Raw genomic sequence first — 22,472 nt, forward strand, 5'->3', positions numbered from 1 at the left:
TTTTGTCCAATTTTTGTGTTCAAATTACAGTGAAAATTTGCTTTAGAGCTTTTGCTACAATGGAAAAATTTGCTTTGTGACTGTCAGACTGACCTTCAGGGCAGTAGTAACCCCTGGTGCAGTCGGTGGCTTCGCTGAGGTCGGACAACGAGCCGTTACAGAACTGTCCTGGCGGGCACTTTTTATCGTTCAGCATGGCCGTCTGCGTGGTGTTGGCTTCATCACAGTAGTATCTGGACAACAAAGGGGGAACATTCTCAAAATTCCTCTTAATCCAGCAGTTTTCTCTAACTTGACTTGCTATCTTTCGGTATGTAACTGCAATATGTTACTTACAGTAAATTTGGAAACGTTTAATATACATTGTATGTGGGAGTGGCTCATGTAACTGTAACTGTCGCATCTAATCTATTACTTTATCTAGTAGACATACAAGTAGTCCAAAATATTAAACACTTGAACATGTGAAGTGATGAATAAAGATCTCATTCATAAATTTCAAAAGGCCTGGAGTACTTGTCCAACCCACACTCCCTTACATTTACATCATTGACAACAGTACCTAAAAGTATGTGACAAGCAAAACTTACCCAGCTTCACAGTCCTTACACACGCTCTGCCCAGGTTTGGAGTACTTGCCCGCCCCACACTCGGCAGGAGTGATCGTTCCCACCTCGCAGTAGTACCCCTCTAGGCAGGTCAGGCAGCTGGACTTACGCGTGGCCGGGTCACCTACAGGGACATGGCAGACAGGCAATCAGGGATGGCAGACTTCACCCCCCTATAGTCATCCCCTCTAGCAGACAGGCAATCAGAGATGGCAAACTTCACCTCTTCAAATATTTAGCCCTCCCTGGCAGACTACAGTAATAAACTGCAAAGCAAAACACACGAAGACAGATCCACAGACATTAGCCAAAACCAAATTGAATACTGCACCACCTTTTGTTAGGTGAATAATTTAAAAAATTTAGTTGTGTATGATGTGTCTGAATTGTAACTAGCATAGTAAATGCCACATGCTTCTCCGTTTCTTAAAAAACATGTGGCAGCCTCTTCGTCATGCTCGAGACGCGTCTCTCACAACGTCCACTTTCAAGTTGTTGGACGAAAGTTAAGGCTACGGCAGCTACAGTAGCATATTTGACTTACCCTCAACCATCCCTGTACCGGTGTTGTTTCCATACGGCATGTAGGTTTTCTCCGGGCAGGGCTCTGGGGCCACGACACCGTACTCACAGAAGTTCCCCTGTGGACAGTTTGGGCATACATTTGTTTGTTATTGCAGTAAAGGGGCCAACATCATTAACATATTGCATACACATTGCTATTAAATAATGTTGCAATGAATTCAAAACAATGTATGAAGTTTTTTTAATATTATAGCAAGTACTAGATGTGTCATAATTCCATGTATTAAACACAATTCTCACATTCTCAAACTTCAAGAATTCTTGAAGAATGAAATTCTCCCATACCTGTGTACAGCTGAGACACTGGTCCTCCGACCAGATGTCCTGGTATACGCCATGGAAATTTCTGAATAGCCATTTTTCTATTCCTTTACTTTCCACTATTCTAAAATTTACTTTTGATACACAAGACAGTCACTTTAAGAATCCAAGAAATCCTCCCATACCTGTGTACTGCGTTGAGACACTGGTCCTCCGACTAGATGCCGTAGTATGCTATGGAAATTTCTTAAAAGCCATTTTTCTATAATTGCTTCCCAGTATTCTAAAATTTACTTTTGATGCACAAGACAGTCACCTGACAGGGCTCGAAATTCATTTTTGGGATTAGGTGCACTGGTGCACACAGCTAAAAAAAATGGGTGCACCAAAAAAGTTTTGGGTGCACCACGTAAATTAAGTAATAACCTAACAATAAAACTAAGCTATCAAATTCTTAAACAAGTACCATGACACCTTTTTATTATCTTTCTAACACTTAGATATCAAGAATATGATGAATACTTGCATACTTTGATATCTTTACGTACATAAACCTAAGAAAATATTTGGGTGCATCCTCCCATACCTGAGTACAGTTGAGACACTGGTCCTCTGCCCAGATGCCGTAGTCGGGGTTGTACGTGCCGTTGGGGCAGCCGAACTGCTCTGCGACCTGCGTGCCCTCCGGACAGTAGTACCCAGGCGGACACAGCGCCGTCTCTGTCGCCTCTCCACCTGGGGGAAACATAGCACCACATTTGTTAAGCCATTCACTACAAAGGGCGGTCTCTGTGGCCTCTACACCTGGGGGAAACGTAGCACCACATTTGTTAAGCCATTCACTACAAAGGGCGGTCTCTGTCGCCTCTCCACCTGGGGGAAACGTAGCACCACATTTGTTAAGCCATTCACTACAAAGGGCGGTCTCTATGGCCTCTACACCTGGGGGAAACAAAGCACCACATTTGTTACATCATTCACTACAAAGGGTGGTCTCTGAGCACGTCACCGGAATGTACTGCGCCTGCACGAAAACTATTTCTGCAGTATGCATTCATCAGGTAACTATTTCTGCAGTATGGGTTCATCAGGTAACTATTTCTGCAGTATTGGTTCATCAGGTTAACTATTTCTGCAGTATGGGTTCATCAGGTAACTATTTCTGCAGTATGGGTTCATCAGGTAACTATTTCTGCAGTATGGGTTCATCAGGTAACTATTTCTGCAGTATGGGTTCATCAGGTAACTATTTCTGCAGTATGGGTTCATCAGGTAACTATTTCTGCAGTATGGGTTCATCAGGTAACTATTTCTGCAGTATGGGTTCATCAGGTAACTATTTCTGCAGTATGGGTTCATCAGGTTAACTATTTCTGCAGTATGGGTTCATCAGGTAACTATTTCTGCAGTATGGGTTCATCAGGTAACTATTTCTGCAGTATGGGTTCATCAGGTAACTATTTCTGCAGTATGGGTTCATCAGGTAACTATTTCAGCAGTATGGGTTCATCAGGTAACTATTTTTGCAGTATGGGCTCATCAGGTTAAGTATTTCTGCAGTTACTGTATATGCCTACTGGTAATATTCAAAATAACTCAAACTTGCACCACTTACCCAGACAGTAGTACCCTGGTGTACAGGCAGTGCAGTTCCCTGCGTTGTCGTTGTTGTTGTTTGGTGAGAATGTCCCCGGGGGGCAGGGGTAGCGGTCGGGGGTGGGGGTGCCCAGGGGGCAGTAGTGGCCGGTGTGGCAGGGTTTGGGGCCGTTGGTGGTGAGGCCGGTACCCCAGCTGCAGTAGAAACTGTAGGAAACATGGTGTTATGAAGTTAGAAAAGACTGTTCAATTATAGATACTTTTACTTCCAAAGAACAGTTTGGGTTGAAACTTTCTTCCATATATAATCACCCAAATACCAGATCCGGCCAAGTTTGGGGAGGAGGTCCCCTAACATCTGATGAACTGGCAATAACTGTGCAGCACCACTTCCTGACCCCAACTTAAGGGTTATTCCCCAGTAGACAGGTGAGTGGAGAATCTTAACAGTTACTGTAAAATTGGATGAGACTATAATTTTAATGTGGACTGTGACTGGAGGTGGCTGGCTGTGTCCGATGGTTGGCCGGCCAGGTTTGACTGTAGTCTACGTCTAGTATCCGGTGGTACTCAATTTATACATGACATTGTATGGCCTCCTTCAGTCAATATTGACCATGGTAAAATCCTAATACCAGCCCTACCGCGTTGACTGTGGCTAAACAGTCCTATACGAGAATGACAGTCTCTGCCACACAGGGCACATCTGTAAGCTGACTCAGGTCTGTTGCAAAGTTCTTTTTGCAGGATCCGCTTTTTTCCTGCCATGTGCATCAGTCTGGTTTCTCCTGATTTTGGCTGCCTGGACAGTGTACTCACTGACTCACTGACAAAGTATGTAGTACCCTTCAAGGCAGAGACTATGTCTTAAGAATATACCTACCCTTCTGGGCAGAGATCGCACTCCTCGGGCGCGGTCAGGTCAGTGTCGTTGGTGTAAGTACCGGGCGGACACAGGTACTGGTCCGGGGTGACAGTGCCATTCGGACAGTAGTATCCTGGAAGAGGGGAAGAAAAAACATTAATTTTCAACTTACTTCTTTTTTTCAAGTTACATAGGCATCTAGCGTTGTTTTAGATGATACTAGTATACAAAAAGAAATAGATTTCTGGTTTTCCAGAAAGCCGGTTTTCGACGTTCCGATTTTAACCGGACTTGAACCGAAACTTATAGCAAGTCCAATTCCGGTTCGGCGTACCAGTACACACCACTAGTTACGAGGCTGCTTGGGACATTCCCTATCCCATTTGGCCAGAATGATTTGATCCATTCACACTGCACCATTGCACATGTGGTGGGTTCTTTTACGTGCCTGGGGTATGGCTCTCCCCAAACACGGGACCTCCATTTAACGTGCTATCCGAGGGACGGCCCTAGCCGAAGTTATGTAGCCATTGTAACCTGAGTAAAGTGAGGAAAGTCGTGTAAAGTGCCTTTCCCAAGGGCACAAGATATATTGAGTATTTATAAGGCTTGCGTGATCTAACCTTGCATGCAGGGCTGAGAGGCGCTGGTAAGGTTGGCCACCGGACATGCCCTCCCCGCGTCACACTGTCGACAGTTCAGTATGTGCCCCGCGTTCTCGTCTGGGTTGTATGTGCCGGGGGGACACGGTAACTCCGACACGCGTGGTTCCAGCTCTGTTCCAAATGGGCAGTAGTACCCGGCCGAACAGGCGTTACACTGATAGGATGCTGTAAGGCAGGAAAAGCAAAATTTAATGGAAAAGTAACTTTTCAAGTACTAAATTCTATATTTCATTGAAATTGCAACAAAGCAAAACAGAGGACATCCCAGGCAGCAATGCTGATTTTGGGTGCCATCAAACATAAAACATACAATTATACAGTCACTAGTATTGTAGAACATTTACAAATGACAAGCATTCACATATGCATGAAGTACACAAAAACAACACAATCTAAATTTCTTAAAAAACAAACTTAGCAATTAGTAAAAAACTGTATTACAGTAACTCAACAGTTGATGTTATTAAAAAAAAATCAATTTTCAACATGATTATAAATCTAGGAGTACTTAACATTTTCATATGTCAACTGATAATACATAACACAATTCATGATTTTCCTACAAATCAGTCATCTGCCTGAGTAATTCTGATATCTCGACAAAGCTGCATGGAAGCGCGGGTTGAAGACTATCGGCCTACTTGTGTCAGGGAACACAGCAGCAGTATAATCAATTACTGGATACTTCTACTAATGATCGAGTTCAGATTCTGATTTCTTAAACCCACCGTTAAGTCCGACCTGGTCACTCCAGGTGCCGAGGGGACAGGCGTTGACGAACGGTGACCCCTGACCCGCGGTGCAGTAGAACCCGGCGGGACATTCGATGCCGTCGATGTCGGACCCTTCCGGGCAGTAGTTCCCCGAGGGGCACAACACGCAGTCGGCCAATCGCGTGGCGTTGAGCTCAGTGTTGTAGTAACCCTCTACATGGGGGAGGGGGGCACACACGAAACCGTCATCATTGAATACTTGGTAACGACTTTGACCAATTGCCATTTTACACTCATTCTAAAATCATTCAGTTTTCAGTGTTATAGTTCAGTGTTGTAGTGACACTATAATTGGGGAGGGGGGCACACATTGGACATTGATTGAACTTACAGTCAATATTTTTGACATTCAATGATAAAATTCAAAATGTCATCTTACAATTTTCTAAACCTTTTCAGATTTATGCTATGTTTGAAGTTAACAGCTTTGTGGTAAATAACTCATATTTTCAGCAAAAAAAACTACTGCAAACATTTCCACGTATACAGTATACTTTTCTACAGTTACAGGAAAAAACTATATGATCTCTTCGACCAATGACGATGCAGCACCAGGAATGATTGACAGATGTATCAGACAGCAGGAACTGACCTGGGCAGGGGAACTGGGTGCCTGAGGGCGTGCCAGCTGGGCAGTAGTGTCCGGCCGGGCATTTGTTGTTTTCATACTCAAAGTTTCCAGTGCCCGGACAGAAGAATCCTGCAAAAGCAATGAAAAACATCACAATTTGCTTCCTAAACATCCAAAATTCATGTTTCCTGCTAATTCTTTGTGGTTCACTTTCAAATTGTTTCCACTGACACAAGCGTTAAGAATCCTGTCTATAGTGACATAGACATTTAACGCTAGTTTACCTTTATTCACAGGGTAACCTTTATCCTTTTAATCTAAAAAGAGGTTATTTAAGGATATCAAGTCGAGGGACGGTGGAATATTTTTAAAATACAGTCAAACCTGTATCAGGGGCCACCTCTACAGAGGGGCCACCTGTCCATAGTGGCCACTCTTTGTCGTTCCCTTGGATATTTTATCTACAAGTTGCCACCTCTATACAGAGGCCACCTGTCTATAGTGGCCAAATTTGTCCGGTCCCTTGAGTGGCCGCTATAGACAGGTTTGACTGTATTGTAATCTGAAACCACTGTCCATCAGCTTTATGCCCCTAAATGCCTTGTTTGCTTTAACAACAGATATAGATTATCCCGCAGATAAAGGTGATCTAGCGCTATGTGAAACAATGCGAAAACATGCCATACCTGCAGGACACGTTTGACAGGCTTCGCGCTGCGTGCGGGACCCGTTGTTCGGGTTGTATGTTCCCGCAGGACACGGCGTGAAGATCACACCATTGCACCAGCCGCCGTGTTCGCACACCCCCTCAGCTGGGGTGGCGGAACTCGAGCCCTCCTCGCAGATGTAGCCGGGTCGGCAGGGGTAACACCGGATCTCTCCCCCAGGCGAGTATTTACCCGCAGGACACAGCGCCGGGGCTGCGGGACAGAAAAAGAGCGGGAACATATTATCATTACTGACTGCAGCCAAATTCAAAATCAAACTATCAGGTCTACAGCACTCACAGGGCATAAGCGTCCAACCCTGGTGCACACTGTAGAACCTACATGCTTTTAAGGCCACACCCATCTACTTTCTGCCTTCAGCGATCAAAAATTTTTGATCCAAAGATCATCAATCCTGCTACAGGTCCAGAAGAATCCCGGTTCTTGTCACTCACCTGACTTACATGTACAATTGCTATACTATAATGGCAGTACAGTCGTACTGTAGTCCTCTGCAGTGCTCATTGTACTTTTACAAAGAGCGGTTGCAAGATCTGGGTATGCCTAGGCCGGCTCACAGGCAGTTGGCATGAAACAAAAGCATAATTTCTGACTAAGGAGCCTGTACAACAAACAAACAAACAACAATGTGTGCTTCATAGAATAATTTGCCCAGAGAACAAAACAGGGTTAAAGTTAAACTTGTCTGATAAACTTTTCAGATGACCACAATCACTACCTGTGGGATCGGAGCACTCGTAGCCCGGCTCGCAGGGTGTGCAGTTGAAGGCGTTGGCAGCGGAGTAGAACCCCAGGGCACACCGTCGCTCCCCCTGGGTGGTGCTGGGGCAGAATGACCCCGCGGTGCAGCCGGTACACTCCCGCTGGGCCCCGTAGGAGAACGTGCCGGGTGTGCACTCATCCCTGTTGGAGACATAAATATGAAGCTGTGACTGGAAAGTTCATCAGATTCTGTGTTGTTACATTCTGGTCATTTTGGATCAGACATTTGGGGAAGTTCAATCTTTTTGTGCTGGAAGTTACGATGTTACTGTAACAGTGCAACTCAGATCCAAAATGCATCTATAATAATTGGTAACTCTTGTTTATTTTATGTACAGTGTATACATTAGGGGTGTTTGAATTTGTAAAGACTAATATCTTGAACGTACTAAAAATGATAAACATTAGTCTATAGAACAAATTACTACAGCTGTATAGTTAGTAAAACCTTTGAACTGACATGCAGTGGAAAGTGACAAGTTTAGATAAATGTTTCCACATGTTGGCCTTTAAGTTGCAAAATCACCTTCCAGACTTCAAGTATTTAGAGTATACTGTGTGGTACTCACATGTTGTCACTGTCTGTGTTCGGACAAGCGAAGCCAGCCGGACACGGGAAGCAGTAGGACTGGTTTCCTGTGCTGTAGTAACCCTGAGCACAGGGCGTCTGGGTCGAACGGTCAGTGTACGGACAGGCACTGAAACAATATAACATGGACAGTCAGTGTACGGACAGGCACTGAAACAATATATCATGGCCAGTCAGTGTACGGATAGGCACTGAAAGAACAAACCAGTGGTTGAGTGGACTTTAACTATAAAACTGGTAAGTGTATAATAGGAAGGGAAACAACAATATGGTCAGTGAACAGACCTAATTACATTAGTACTGTGGGACATTCCATAGCTGATAATCTACACACCCTTTAAAACCACAAAATATTCATGCAATGTTAACTGGCCTGTACATGAACATTACCAGAGTACTAGGTATGCAGTCATGTATTTTGCTTCTGTGCAAACTTTCAATATAGACTTAATCATAAATCAACAAGTTATCAAAAATTTGGTTCTATTTTCTATGGAATATTGAAATCTTTCCATTAGCCATATTTCAACCAGATTATCATTTTGAAAGCTTTCACTGTATCAGGACTACTATCTTTACTATCATGATAGTGATAATGATTCTATAGTAAGCTTGACTTTTTCTTCAATTAGGCACAGCTTATAATGGTGAAGAAAAGCAAAGTTTAACTTACAACCCAGCCGGGCACTCTGTACAGGAGGTCTGTCTCCCGAGTGAGTACGTCCCCGCATCGCAGCGCACCTGGACATCAGAGTCTGTGCTGGGACACGCAAAACCTGTGGCAAGGAGGTAGTGTAGTTACGCCAAGGGTGTTGACTTTGGTGTTAAATCTATTATTAGGTATTGAATCTATCATTAGGTATGTTGTTGAATCTATTATAAGGTATTGGGTTTAAAAACTTTGCCGGCCTGCAATCTAAGTCCTCACTTGCCCCCAGTGAAAATGATTAGTAATACCTAGCTTTGCTTAGGGATGTCCTCTCAGATGGCACACAAAGCCAGAGGAGAGCCACACCTTGAGCATTATAAATGAATAAAGAACAGTTCAACACACTTATACAAAATAGTAAGGATCCATCCTGGTGTGAGTGGATCAAACATTACAGTCCCGTTTTATGCAAATTGTAACTACTTTACAACACAGTTTTGTTATCCATTAAGGTGATTTACTGATAATGAAAAACAAGCAAGCCTGCGGGGCACGCTGTGCATGCACACAGTCCCTGATGTCCAGCCCGTCTGCTCGCGGGCACATCTTACAAACAAACAAGCAAACAAACAGACAAACAAACCTGCTGGGCATGCTGTGCAGGCCGTGGCCTGACTGAGACTGAACTCTCCGGCCACACAGTCCCGTATGTCCAGTCCGTCCGCTCGCGGGCACATCTTACCGGCCTCGCAGGGGGTGCAGGCGGTAGCATTACCGGTGGAGTAGGAACCGGGTGCACAGGTGATCTGGGTTGCTTCCCTGTGCAGCAAGACAAGTGAGTTAGATTGCTGACATTGTCATGAAATGTCCTCAACGATAGACTTGGCAAAATATTATACATTTAGTAAATTTTGTAAATATTTTAATTTTTGTGGGACATGATTTTGCAGTTTGAGAAAAATAGTTTCACACTTCCGAGGACTGACTGAAAGCATTTCTTTGTGTATGGAAATAGTGTTCAAAATCCATCACACTCCATCTGCACCCCATCCGGTGCAATGGCCAAGTGTGAAGAGTGTTGAACTTCACAAGTTGCAATTGGTAGGTTGTGAGTTTTTTCCCTGGCTGAGTCCAGATTGTACCTGCTGCTTTCTCTGCTCAGCATTTGGGGAAGAGTATAGTGGTTGAACACACAAGACCACTACCAGTGAACAAGCCTCCTGCTAAAGTTGTGTGGCCCAAGGGCTATTGAAATGGAGATTGGCACCGTCCTGTTTACTGTTAGGTACGGAAGGGACTTTAACTAACTAACAATGTGTGTACTCACGTTGTACTGGGACAGAAAACGCCAGCAGGGCAGGTGTAACACTCCGTGTCAGTACCGTCAGCGTACGTCCCTGGAGTACATTGTGTGATCGTGCTGGTATCGTCCGTGTCGGGGCAGGCGTAACCGGGGGGACAGTCGTGACACACGGTCGAACCTGCCTCGCTGTACTGACCTGGGGAGGAAAAACCTGACCTTTAACCAATGACCTTTTACAATTAACTTTGACCTCCAAACCACTTCTACAAGAAAAGCCAACTTTCTGTGTCCTGTTAATGATTGAAATAAAATCAATTGGGAGATGATCTGACAAAAAAATGTGAAAATTCTTGTGATACTCTATAGCACTTGTGATAATCTAAAGCACACTAGCTACACCAAAACCATAAAAAAAATTTAAGAAGACAAACTTTCTAAAGCTACTACATGTATGTCTCTTTCTAATGACATATTGGGTTGTTGACAACTTTTAAGATTGTTGTAAATTCAACGTAGTAAATATCTTTGTCATAACTTTCTTCAATGATTTGAGAACTGAGAAAGATGAGATAATTGAGAAAGGCTTTACCTGCTATGCAAGCCTGATGCAGCTGGCTGGTGGACGGACACTTGCTGCCAGCCGGGCAGGTGGTGCAGCTGGTCTGGTTATCCTGGGTGGTGTAGGTGCCCGGCGGACAGGCAACCGGTAAGGCTGAGGTGGACGGACAGTAGGAACCTGTACAACAAACAAACAAACAAACAAACAACAACGTCTGGTTATCCTGGGTGGTGTAGGTGCCTGGTGGGCAGGCAACCGGTAGGGCTGAGGTGGACGGACAGTAGGAGCCTGTACAACAAACAAACAAACAAACAACAGTGATAAACAACTAAACACAAACAGTTCCACTCGTCTGGTTGTAGACTCCAGGTGAACAGGCCACAGATAGGCAGAAGTGGACAGACAGTAAGACCCTAGACATTGCCAGTGAAGACAAACAACAAGTTTTAAATATTAGACAAAAATAAGCACTTCAATCCCTATAGGGGTAATTTGTAATCATTGAAAGTAATCGTACTAGTAAGCACAATTTCTACATCCATTTGATCACATCTCAGCTTGTAAGCTATGTTGCATCTTTGTAAGTTTCTTTGTAATTGTTATCATTGTAATTCAGTATCACACAGAAATTTCAATAAACATATCTTGAATCTTGAATCACAACAACCCACCAGCAGGACAGGGGTAGCAGACGGCTGACCCCGCTGGCGCGTACGATCCCGTTGTGCACGGCGTGGCGTCGGTTGAGCTGCACCTGCTGCCAGCGGGACACTCCATACAGGGGCAGTCGGCGCCGGGACTGTCCGTGTAGAACCCTGCGTCGCACGGGGTGTGTGCGGCGGCCCCCGACGGGCAGCACGAACCTGCCGGACACTGTGTACAGGTCACGTCTGGAGGGACACAAACAAAACATATTCAAGACTCACAGAATCTTTTAAACCACCTCCAGCCTTATGTAGTAGTATCCATTTTCGATTATACTTCTGCTGAGATCTCTGACTCAAGTTGCATTAAAACAGTACTATCCAAATGTATAGTAGTGAGTACCCACCTCCTGCAGCGCTGTAGAAGCCTGCACCACACGGGGTGGCAGCCGAGTCAGTACAGGAGGAACCAGCGGGGCACTGCGAACACGACGTCTGGCCCTCTCCCGAGTACGTGCCTGGGAGGAGTAAACACAAACAATAAACAAGGGGTCGTGGAGGTCACGGTACAGGAAGAACCAGTGAGGCACTGCGAACACTACGTCTGGCCCTCTCCCGAGTACGAGCCTAGGGAGATAAACACAAACAATAAACAAGTAAACATGGGGTCGTGGAGGTCACAGTACAGGAGGAACCAGCGGGGCACTGCGAGCATGATGTCTGACCCTCTCCCGAGACATATTCATTCGCTCAAACGTAATCACAGCAACTTACTCCTACACTCATTCACTCACTCCATCCAACACCCACCCACCCACTCCCTCCTTCCCCCATACACACCTCCAGTGCAGGCGTTGAAAGTGGTTGTGGACGGACACTCCGAGCCGGCGGGACACCTCGTACACATGGCATCGCCCTGGAGGGAGTACTCGCCCGCGGCACACGCCACGGGGTCCAGTGCAGGGTCGGAGCAGGCTTGACCCGCGGGGCAGGGTTGGCACGAGTTGGGGGTGGGGCTGGCTGGAACCTCATCTGGGGGGAGAGATTTGTACATGAAATACAAGTAGTTACATCTTTGCCAATGGGAGCACTTTTGGTAGTCTATAGTAACCACCTGTCCACATAATTCACATTTCATTGGTCCGCTGAGTAGTCTTCTTGAGCATGTTTGACCGTACAATCTATGATAACTGTACACTGATCTAGTGATGTTGAAGAAGAGTATTGGATGTCACTCAAAACGTTCGTAAGTAATTCTTCGTGCGTGAGGGTGTGTACAGTTGGCCTGTCCCAGTGTGTGTGTGTGTGTACGTGTGTGCGCATGTGCGTCCCTACCATTGGCACATCTTGTACAGTTCCCCTGTCCCAGCGCATGTGTGTGTGCATGTGTGTGTGCATGCGTGTGTGTGTGTGTGCATGTGCGTGTGTTTGCATGTGAGTGTATCACACCTACCGTTGGCACATCTTGTACAGTTCCCCTGTCCCAGAGCACGTGTGTGCATGTGTGTGTGTGTGTGCGTGCGTGCGTGCGTGTGTGTGTGTGCATGTGCGTGTGTTTGCATGTGAGTGTATCACACCTACCGTTGGCACATCTTGTACAGTTCCCTGTCCCAGCGCATGTGCGTGCATGTGTGTGTGCATGCGTGCGTGCGTGTGTGTGTGTGTGCATGTGCTTGCATGTGAGTGTATCACACCTACCATTGGCACATCTTGTACAGTTCCCCTGTCCCAGGGCTGACACGTAGCCCCCGGGGCAGGGCTGGGGCGCCTGGGCGGGGTCGGAGCAGGAGTGGCCCTCGTCACACTGGGTACAGCTGGAGGCCTGGGCACCACTGGGAGGGGAAATTCATTACTGTTATTTTCTATGTATGAAAACATCTTAATATCTTCAGGAGCAGCTATGTCTTGTTCCTAACAACTTTGTTCAGGCATTACTTTCACTCACATTCACACTGAGTCAGAGTCATATTCCTCTCACTCAAACACGCTTGCTTGTAGACTCACACACACACACACACACTCACACACATACATACACACAAACACTAACACACACACACTCGCACACACACACACACACACATCGCATACACACTCTCACACACACACACTTGCACACACATACACACTCACACACACTCATACACACACACACACACACTAACTTGCACACACATACACATACACTCACACACACACTCACACACACACATACACAAACATATACACACACACACACTCTCTCACACACTAACACACACACACACACTAACACATACACACACACACACACACACACACACTAACACACACACATATACACACACTCATGCTTACCTGTAGGACCCAGCAGGATATGATGTACATGTGGCCTCCCCCTTGGTGTTGTACGTGACCGCGGCACACACACGGTCATACACAAATATGCATATTTACCCGTAGGACCCAGCAGTACACGATGAACACGTGGCCTCCCCCTGAGCACTGTACATGCCCGCAGTACACACTCACACTCATACTCACACTCACACACACACACACTCGCACACTCACACACGCTCACACACACACACACACACACGCATACTCACACTCATGCTCCCATTTACCTGTAGGACCCAGCGAGACAGGCTGTACACGTGGCCTCCCCCTGGGCGCTGTAGGTGCCCGCGGCACATGGCACAGAGTCGTCCTTGTTGGCACAGCTGCGTCCTCCCTCACACTCCGTGCAGCTGGTCTGACCTGAAGAGGCGGTAATGAAGGTAAAAAGGTACATCAGGTTTTGGAATGGCTGAATTGCTAGGCTAGCAGACATGAGATTGGTTCCATCCCTGTCATTCCTGGCTGAAGGTTGCGTCCTTAGGAGAGGCACATCGTCACTGAATAAAGAGACACTTTTTCTACACAATAACTGTTTTATTCACACCAATGTTTCAGTGACTATCTGTCTTTGTTATCACTCCACCAAGGTGTAACATGGGTACCTTCCTTTGATTTAAGGGAAGTAAAAGGCAGTGGGAGGAGAGGGTTTTGCTCTGCCTCCCAATACCATGTCTTAGACACTGTGTATAAACAAACCACTGTCCTATGGCCTCAAAAAAGCTTTGGGACCTTTTTAAAACATGTCAAACTTGAACTGAAACTTGAACTGAAGCTAAACTGACCAGTGGCAGCAGTGTAGTATCCGTCCTGACACTCTATTGGCTCGGACACCTCTCCGACTGGACACCTGTAGACCATGAACAGTTTCATCAGTTTAGTGCATCAATGAATAAAGAGACCATTGTTTCATTCACACCAACATTTTGGTTCACTTTGTACTGCAGCAATAGACGTCGCTGCATACAGCTTACAGATGTGGTCACAAATGCAAAGTATTCACCTGCACATATGTGTACAGACTGCTCCAGAAAGCAATACTGTTACTCTGAAGCAACTGGATATGATTTTGGAAAATCAAAAATCCAAAATCATATCCAGTTGTTCGAGTAACTGCTTTTTGGCGTATCTTATTACCTAGATGTCTAACTTTTATCGACGTACAGACTGCTTTATGCAGACTTTTACAACGCAGTCCGAGATGTAAAGGAGCATAATATACACATAGCAGTCATTGCCTATAAGTGCCTAGGCCAGGGACTGGCCCCATTATTATAGCATTATAACAGTCATTATCAAACAGTTACGAATCACCTGTATCCCTTGGGGCAGGGCTGGCACTCGGTGCTCCCGTTGTTGGCGTACTGTCCTGCCCCGCAGGCTACGGGGGAGTCTGTCCCGGCGAGCGGGCATGCGAAACCGCCGGGACAGGGGTCGCAGGACTCCGCACCCCCTGTACTGTACTCTCCTGCTGAACAGTCCTGTATACAACATAGGAACAGGACAATGTTACTGGTCGCAGGACTCCGCACCCCCCGTGCTGTACTCTCCTGCTGAACAGTCCTGTATACAACATAGGAACAGGACAATGTTACTGGTCGCAGGACTCCGCACCCCCCGTGCTGTACTCTCCTGCTGAACAGTCCTGTATACAACATGGGGACAGGTCAGTTCTACTGTTAAACAGGACTCGGCACCCCCTGTACTGTACTCTCCTGCTGAACAGTCCTGTATACAAAATGGGGACAGGTCAGTTCTACTGTTAGAATACTAACCAGGGCTCGAAATACTGGGTGCATGTGCACCCAGGTGCACCCAAAATTGGAGCTGTGCACCCAAGTATTATCTTCTTACGTTTATGTATGTAAAGATGTCAAAGGATACTAGTATACATCATATTCTTGACATCTAAGTGTTAGAAAGATAATATAAATGTCTGTCAAAAAAATTGGTACTTGTTTAAGAATTTGATAACTTATTTGTAACTACTAGTAAGTTTTATTATTAGGTTATTACTTAAATTTAAGTGGTGCACGCAAACATTTTCTGGTGCACCCAATTTTTTAAGATGGGTGCACCAGTGCACCTAATCCCAAAAATGAATTTTGAGCCCTGCTAACTGTTATAAATCTACACAAAAAAGTCTAATTGATCTTGACATCACGTTTAACTTTTATCTTTTGTTAAAACGTACCCCAAAGATCAGAATATCGTCAAACGTAAGATACATTGGCATTTCTTGTGGCTCCAAGTTTCAGGCCACATCAAAAATCTAAAGGTACTCAATGTTCTACTTTGTAATATCAGGGCTCGAAATTCATTTTTGGGATTAGGTGCACTGGTGCACCCAGCTTAAAAAATTGGGTGCACCAAAAAATTGTTGGGTGCACCACTTAAATCTAAATATAAAAAAACCTAATAACAAAACTTAGTTACATGCTACCAAATTCTTAAACAAGTACCCTGACAGACATTTTTTATTATCTTTCTAACACTTGGATATCAAGAATATGATCTATATTAGCATACTTTGATATCTTTACATGTATTACATAAACCCACAGAAAATAATTGGGTGCACAGCTCCAATTTTGGGTGCACCTGGGTGCACATGCACCCACTATTTCGAGCCCTGAATATTATTAAGTAAAATTACAAAAGTTTCCCTCACACAAGCTCAAATCAAAAGAGATCTGTGGCTTTTCACTGTGAAGCAATTGCAAGAGCTAAAATCACAGGAGTCCTGGCGTATTTAGAAGCACACAATGACAAGCACCAGTCAGTAGTAAGTAGCTGACGCTACACAAGTCCTGCACCAATCAGCAGTAGCTCACACCACACGAATCCTGCAAACTTACCTGACAGTCAGCCTCCTCTTCAGCTCCTGTTGTTGATCTAAACGTTCCCCCCGGACACGCCACCATTCCCGCACTGCCTCCTGGGCAACTACAGGGACAAAACACACCCAGGTTATCAGTGTTACACACAGTCTGGACACGCCACCACTTTTTTCAATGTACTTTGAAATTCAACTTCACGGTTTTCACTGTGACGACTGTAAGGTGAAGTTATCATTACTGATAACAAATAAATCGCTGGCTTTTTTTACATACACCTGCTGCCACCGTGAACATTTAGTTCCGAGAACAAATTTAATTTTCTCAGACCGTGAAAGTTTGGTACCAAGAAGACAAAGTGAATTAAAGTAATTTGTTTCTCATGATAGAAGCTGCTGTTTTGCTAATCAAGAAAAAACTCTCAAAGAATGTAACCCTTTGTCTCACTATATCCACCTAAGTTGATTAATCTATATTTCTATGAAACAGATTGTCAAACAGGTTTAAAGAAGAAGAAGAAAGAAGAAAGTGTTGTAGAGGTTTCCTTACAGTTACATCAAAAGCTACATGCAACAAAGGATCTGTGCTAGTTTCTTATTGATAAAAAACAATTACTTATGACTATATATACGGTATATACCCAATACCAATGAACATACCCCCTCATGACTCTCACATAAGTATAAAGCTTTGAGTTTGGTGAATACGAACAGCTGAATGCCTCTCCACTGTGGCACTGAAGAGCACACTTGTTAACTGGGCTTTAGTTGAGCACTCTGCAGAAATAACAGCCATTCAGGGCACTGAGCTATGAGTACTCCAGCTACACCATACAGGTACTCAGGTGCAGGGTTGAGGGTTGTTGGGTGGACTTATAAGTTATATTCACTGTGTTGTGTGTTGAGTAAAAAAAAAACACAAGTATGAGGGCAAGGGTTAGATCAGGCACTTCTAGAGGGGGTCGGGCGAAGTTGGCCATGTGCGATGAGAGATGAAGAGTAAAATGGACTGTATCTAGACCGTGTATCTAAATATGAACTTGATTGCGAACCTAATACACTGTACATGTAACATCAACTCTCATTCTGCTGGGTAACCTTCAGTGTAAGACTGACACATTAGGAAAACAAGATTGTCTTGAACCCCTGGATATCTGAAGTGTGCATACCTTTTTTTATTACTGATGCTGCATTTAGTAAATCTCTTTAAAATGTTGCTGTGTTACTGATAGGGTATTTGGCAGAATTATGAGTGTTTTCAAGTTCCTTGCTTGGAATGTTTGAATTTCAACTTGTCCACACGTATTTCTCTTTCTTTAATTTGATTTGGACACAATCATTATTTTAAAAGAGAAAATATTAAGAGCTGACCAAGAACCCCTCCTTGTACAACATCCTCTGAGACTTAAACTTGGTTAAAAAGAAAGAAATATAACTTACTGGTAATATTCCAACAAATGAAGACATATACATGTGTACATGTAACATGCCGATGTTTAAAAAAATTTTGAAACTGATAATGTTGTGCGTACAAATTGAAGATATACAAAACTGTGAGTGTGATATTACATTATAAAGACCCAATCACTAGCATTGGTTAACCTTACATGTACTATGTGTTGTGGTGTATACTTTGTTGAATAAGCAGGTGATCAGATAAGTGTGTAACCATGGTTACGGGTGAAAAGCCACTAATCCGGTACAATCACAAGGGCTTACCCCCTGATACCCCGGGATGAACTACACACACCTCTACTTTAGCTACAGACACATCGCAGCAAACACCACAAACACTGTTTTGCTATGACTTAAATCCCTTTCAATTGTATGCAATTATGGGTTTCTACTGTATCTATTTATGGTAGAAAAACAAATTGAATATATGTCTTTCATTATAGAATAGAAACTGTTACATCCAGTAATTTGAAAGGAAAGATCGAGACGGGAATACACTGATTCTGAAAGAAAGTAATTCAATGTGGAAAAAAATGTTTTACAACAAATAAAGCCTTTGATCTGCCACTATATAAATCCTACTAGAGTCTGCTAGAATCCTAGCTATCTTTCTTGGAATCTCTCTCAAGCTGTATTTTGTAATACTATATTATACAGAAACTCAGCCAAGAAACATGTAAGTGATACAGGTTTTCTGCCAGCAGTCTCTTTTCAATTTCTTCTCTTGCTAATAAGTACCTAGTAATTATAATGTCGGTAAACCAAGGCACTAAATTCTCATTATACTTTATATATAATTTATACTCAGTGAGCGGCCCTTTAAGTTTTACAAGCATGAAAACAAGTCTCTGTCCCCTCCAACATTTCCCCCAGACACAGGACGTTGACCTGTTCTGCGGACCGTGACAGGGCGCGCCTGTCTTACGACAACACCGGTGAGAATAAAGAGAGTTGTTTACATTTGTCAATAGCAACAAGGCAACAACAAGCCGTCTCTATTGTGTGCGCCCTGCTTAACAGAGTGCAATCACCGCAGGCTTGTGCACACCTATGGTAACATGTCAGGACCCTGCATCGATTATCTGTGGGTAAAAGACTCGCACCTGGGCAATAGTGCAGTACCAGGGTCAGGGTCCAGAAACTGGTGGAGACAATTTTGTTCCATACAGATTAGGACTGATTTTGGACCAGATTTTTTTTTCACAAATCGACAGTGACCTGTGACCTGTGACAAATTGCATTTAGAAGTTATAAATAGATTTATGCACAGCCACAGTACCTTTAATATACTATTAGAAATATATTACTATAGAAAAAGACAATTGTCAATCTTTCGTACATGTAGTTGAACATCAGTCCGAATTAGAGACACTACGCTTGCACTCCAACTCAACTCAATTAGAAGAATTGATATGAGCTATACTTGCAATCCCGTTATAAAACCACTGAAAAATAAGTAGCTAATTGCAAGTAGCAACATGGTATATGACTATGCTGATTTAACGTCAGACTCTAAAACAACACCACCACAGTAGCACAGCACAGTAGACTACTGTAAAACTGAACTTAATTAGTGGCAAATGGTAACAGATTTGATTTCTTAATTCTTTCTCTTTTTTTTTGAGACACCTTGAGAGATTCTGAATTTTATCAAAGTTTAACGATAATGGTTACTATTACCACTTGTTACTAATCATAAACTACAAACATAATTTGTTAACCTTACAGACTATAGACAATGGTGTGAGTTGCAGCCATGACCCCCCCAGTGTACACAGTACGACAGGTAACGGTTGGTGAGCATATATACCATGTACACAGGGGGGGTGAAAGGTGCGTGTTGTGTGCCCAGGCGGAGTGGGAACCTTTGTTAGACGCCATTCCTTAATGCAACAAACTTGTAAGGACTGACGTGGAACGTACTTACGGGGACATTAGGGGCGTCAGGCATGAGTATGGAAGCCAGCACACCCAAGTTTGAACCAAAGATGTCTGCCCTTTTAAACCTGTTGTACCTATTTCTGTTTCCAAATTCTACATGTATATGTCAAAATAATAGAGTTTTATAATCCTTATTGCTATATTGTGCCTATAGCTCTTGAAATTTGGCCATCAACTGCATTGCCTTTCACAGTTGGACAAATGAATTAAACGAATAAAAGAACTTACTAATCTATGTGAAAAGTTGCAATCCAAAATCTCTTGCAATGTTTCTTTTATCACAAGGGACAAATTCTATATATCAAATAGAGTTTTAAACTATAATCCTTATTGCTATATGGTGCATGTGTAATAACATAGTTCGTGAAAGTTGGAATAAATATAGGGTATTACATCTGCCAAGTAAAGTATAAGTAAAGTAAGTATATGTGCCAAGATGGTCATGTCACTCATGTGTAAAGTTGCACAATTTATAAATCAGAGATGACATTGTGCATGATAAATTTTGACGTGACATTCATATATGATGAACTGCGTGTCAACATGGACAAGTTTAATAACCTGTCACCAAAGGAGATACTTGGCAACCTCCTACCAGAACAAACATTTACAAAGTATTGGTTACTATCCCCAAACAGGACAACATACTTCAGACCCTGGTAGAAATGGCATCTCCTGGCTGATATGTCAGGGGCCAATCTAATCATTACATTCTCTTATCAGACAATGACTCGGCTGTGAGCATGGCAGAATAACTTCAGGGTATCCATCATAAGATTGGGACTGTGGAATCGTTTGTGTGTGTATGCATGTGTTTGTGTGCATGTTTATCTGTGTGTGTGTGTGTGTGTGTGTGTGTGTGTGTGTGTGTGTGTGTGTGTGTGTGCACGCACATGTGTGTTTGAGAATGTGTGTCTGTGTCTGTGCCTGTGTGTAATGTGTGTATGTGTCTGTGTGTGTGTATGTGTGTTTGTTGGCTAAGTCTGATTGCCTTGTTTCCCTTCCTTCAAAACAGTACAAAATAAAACTTTCTAATTTTTTCAAACAGCTCAACAAATCTTTTTAAACCCTAAGTTGAAGGGAAAGTTTCAAGACATGGAGAAAACTGCAGTGCAGCAAAATGTGAGATGTATTTAGTCATGATCAGTGCACATCCTAACTCAAGTTACTGGGCACCATACATGTAAATACCTTAGCCCTATATTTGTTGACACACTTCCTCGTTAATTACCTCATTAAGTGACAGTCCCACAAAGCAATAATTTACAAAACATTTCACTTTTTATGGGAGAGTCAACAGAAAACGTAATGACCTGCGTCACTCTGTCAGCAGACCTTCACAGTTAAGCAGTGATTGGCCACGGTTTATGACTTCCTCTCGTATCAAACATGCGATATCAGGTCATTATTAGCAACACTGGGGGTGGGCTGCATTTTCATGTAGAATATATGTGAGTTAAATCCTATGTTTCACTCAATTTACTATAGATTTTAGGAGTATATTGTAAAGTCTAATGCAGATCGAAAGAAACTAACCAAATTAAGAATCAGTTCACACTGCTTGGAAATAGAAAAAGGTCGGTACCGTAATATACCAGCCAACCAGAGGCAATGTCCTTCATGTAAAGATGGTATTGAAGATGAGTACCATTTTCTAATGACATGCCCTACATATAGCGTAGATAGACAAAAATTAATGGACACAATCACATGTAAATCTAGCAGACCTTTACCAAAGACAAACAAATGTACTTTCAATCTACTTATGTCATGCCCAGACAACATATCTTCGTATTTAGGCCAATACATATGTAATGCTCTAAAAAAGAGAGGATCTATTGTACAGTAACAGATCGACTTGTTTAACTTGCATATTACACTATGTCAATACGCCATTTATGTTCATATTCCTGTACTATACATGTATGTAGTTATAGACCTTAGACGAATATCATTGTATTAATTGACTTATCACTGTTGCCTTACAATTGTACCATGTGCAAATGTCGTGCAATAAAGTTCATTCATTCAATGAACATATCCTCTATGATTTTCAATGACAAACGACTTCACACTTCATTAATTGTTAGGCTAGGCTACTTTCCATTCTTTGCTCTCGGCTTTTTTAAAGCAAAAATCAGCAAGTGGTAACGTCCAACCCTCGCAAGATGGGGAACAACGAATGCTAAACTAGATAGTGTGTCAGTGAGTGAGGCTAAGTGATGAAGAGGGCTGGGAAGAAAACTGTGTGTACCAAGGTGTACAGAATTTTCTTTTAGACTAAATCTTTCTTTAAATTAAAGTTGATTTGTCTTAAAATTCAAGAATTCATGAATGTGACCTGAACAAACTTTATAATACTTACCCCACCTACTAACTATCTATGGAGCCATTATTCCAGAAATTATATGGCCAAGACATATCATTTATTAAGTTGAACGCCATATCAATAGATGACCTCCATGCCAAATGTTACATAACTCTATCATAATCTAACATCGTGTACAACATTAACACTTTGACCTTCAGGAGATTGTTCTGACGACCTCTAGTCTGACCAAACTAATTATCACGACGTTCCCTTCCGCACAGAGCGCACAAATCTCTCCCGATCCCCCCATTGTGGTCTCCTGGCAGACACATAAATTATTCACACCTGTCCAGCGCTTTTCTTTATCCGCTTCTGGGTTAACAGTGGGAAAA

At 43.3% G+C, this 22,472-nt stretch overlaps 1 protein-coding gene across 1 annotated transcript in view; it reads right to left on the reverse strand.

The window, feature by feature from the left end:
• The window catches only part of LOC118417398, a 162,503-nt gene that overhangs the window by 135,618 nt on the left and 4,413 nt on the right, over window positions 1-22,472 (reverse strand). The window contains exons 3-26 of the mRNA XM_035822954.1: window positions 16,396-16,483; window positions 14,852-15,018; window positions 14,323-14,387; window positions 13,768-13,900; window positions 12,857-12,990; window positions 11,999-12,190; window positions 11,566-11,676; window positions 11,186-11,404; window positions 10,545-10,691; window positions 9,980-10,151; window positions 9,296-9,471; window positions 8,677-8,779; window positions 7,984-8,112; window positions 7,371-7,555; window positions 6,611-6,844; window positions 5,946-6,053; window positions 5,309-5,506; window positions 4,539-4,745; window positions 3,934-4,048; window positions 3,070-3,257; window positions 2,041-2,189; window positions 1,153-1,249; window positions 591-732; window positions 94-233 (exon numbers count right to left, since the gene is read on the reverse strand). Of these exons, the coding sequence (XP_035678847.1) occupies window positions 94-233; window positions 591-732; window positions 1,153-1,249; window positions 2,041-2,189; window positions 3,070-3,257; window positions 3,934-4,048; window positions 4,539-4,745; window positions 5,309-5,506; window positions 5,946-6,053; window positions 6,611-6,844; window positions 7,371-7,555; window positions 7,984-8,112; window positions 8,677-8,779; window positions 9,296-9,471; window positions 9,980-10,151; window positions 10,545-10,691; window positions 11,186-11,404; window positions 11,566-11,676; window positions 11,999-12,190; window positions 12,857-12,990; window positions 13,768-13,900; window positions 14,323-14,387; window positions 14,852-15,018; window positions 16,396-16,483 (3,599 nt within the window). The remainder of the gene's footprint in view (window positions 1-93; window positions 234-590; window positions 733-1,152; window positions 1,250-2,040; window positions 2,190-3,069; window positions 3,258-3,933; window positions 4,049-4,538; window positions 4,746-5,308; window positions 5,507-5,945; window positions 6,054-6,610; window positions 6,845-7,370; window positions 7,556-7,983; window positions 8,113-8,676; window positions 8,780-9,295; window positions 9,472-9,979; window positions 10,152-10,544; window positions 10,692-11,185; window positions 11,405-11,565; window positions 11,677-11,998; window positions 12,191-12,856; window positions 12,991-13,767; window positions 13,901-14,322; window positions 14,388-14,851; window positions 15,019-16,395; window positions 16,484-22,472) is intronic.

Source organism: Branchiostoma floridae, chromosome 6 (assembly GCF_000003815.2).
Source record: "Branchiostoma floridae strain S238N-H82 chromosome 6, Bfl_VNyyK, whole genome shotgun sequence".
NCBI classification, from domain to species: domain Eukaryota; kingdom Metazoa; phylum Chordata; class Leptocardii; order Amphioxiformes; family Branchiostomatidae; genus Branchiostoma; species Branchiostoma floridae.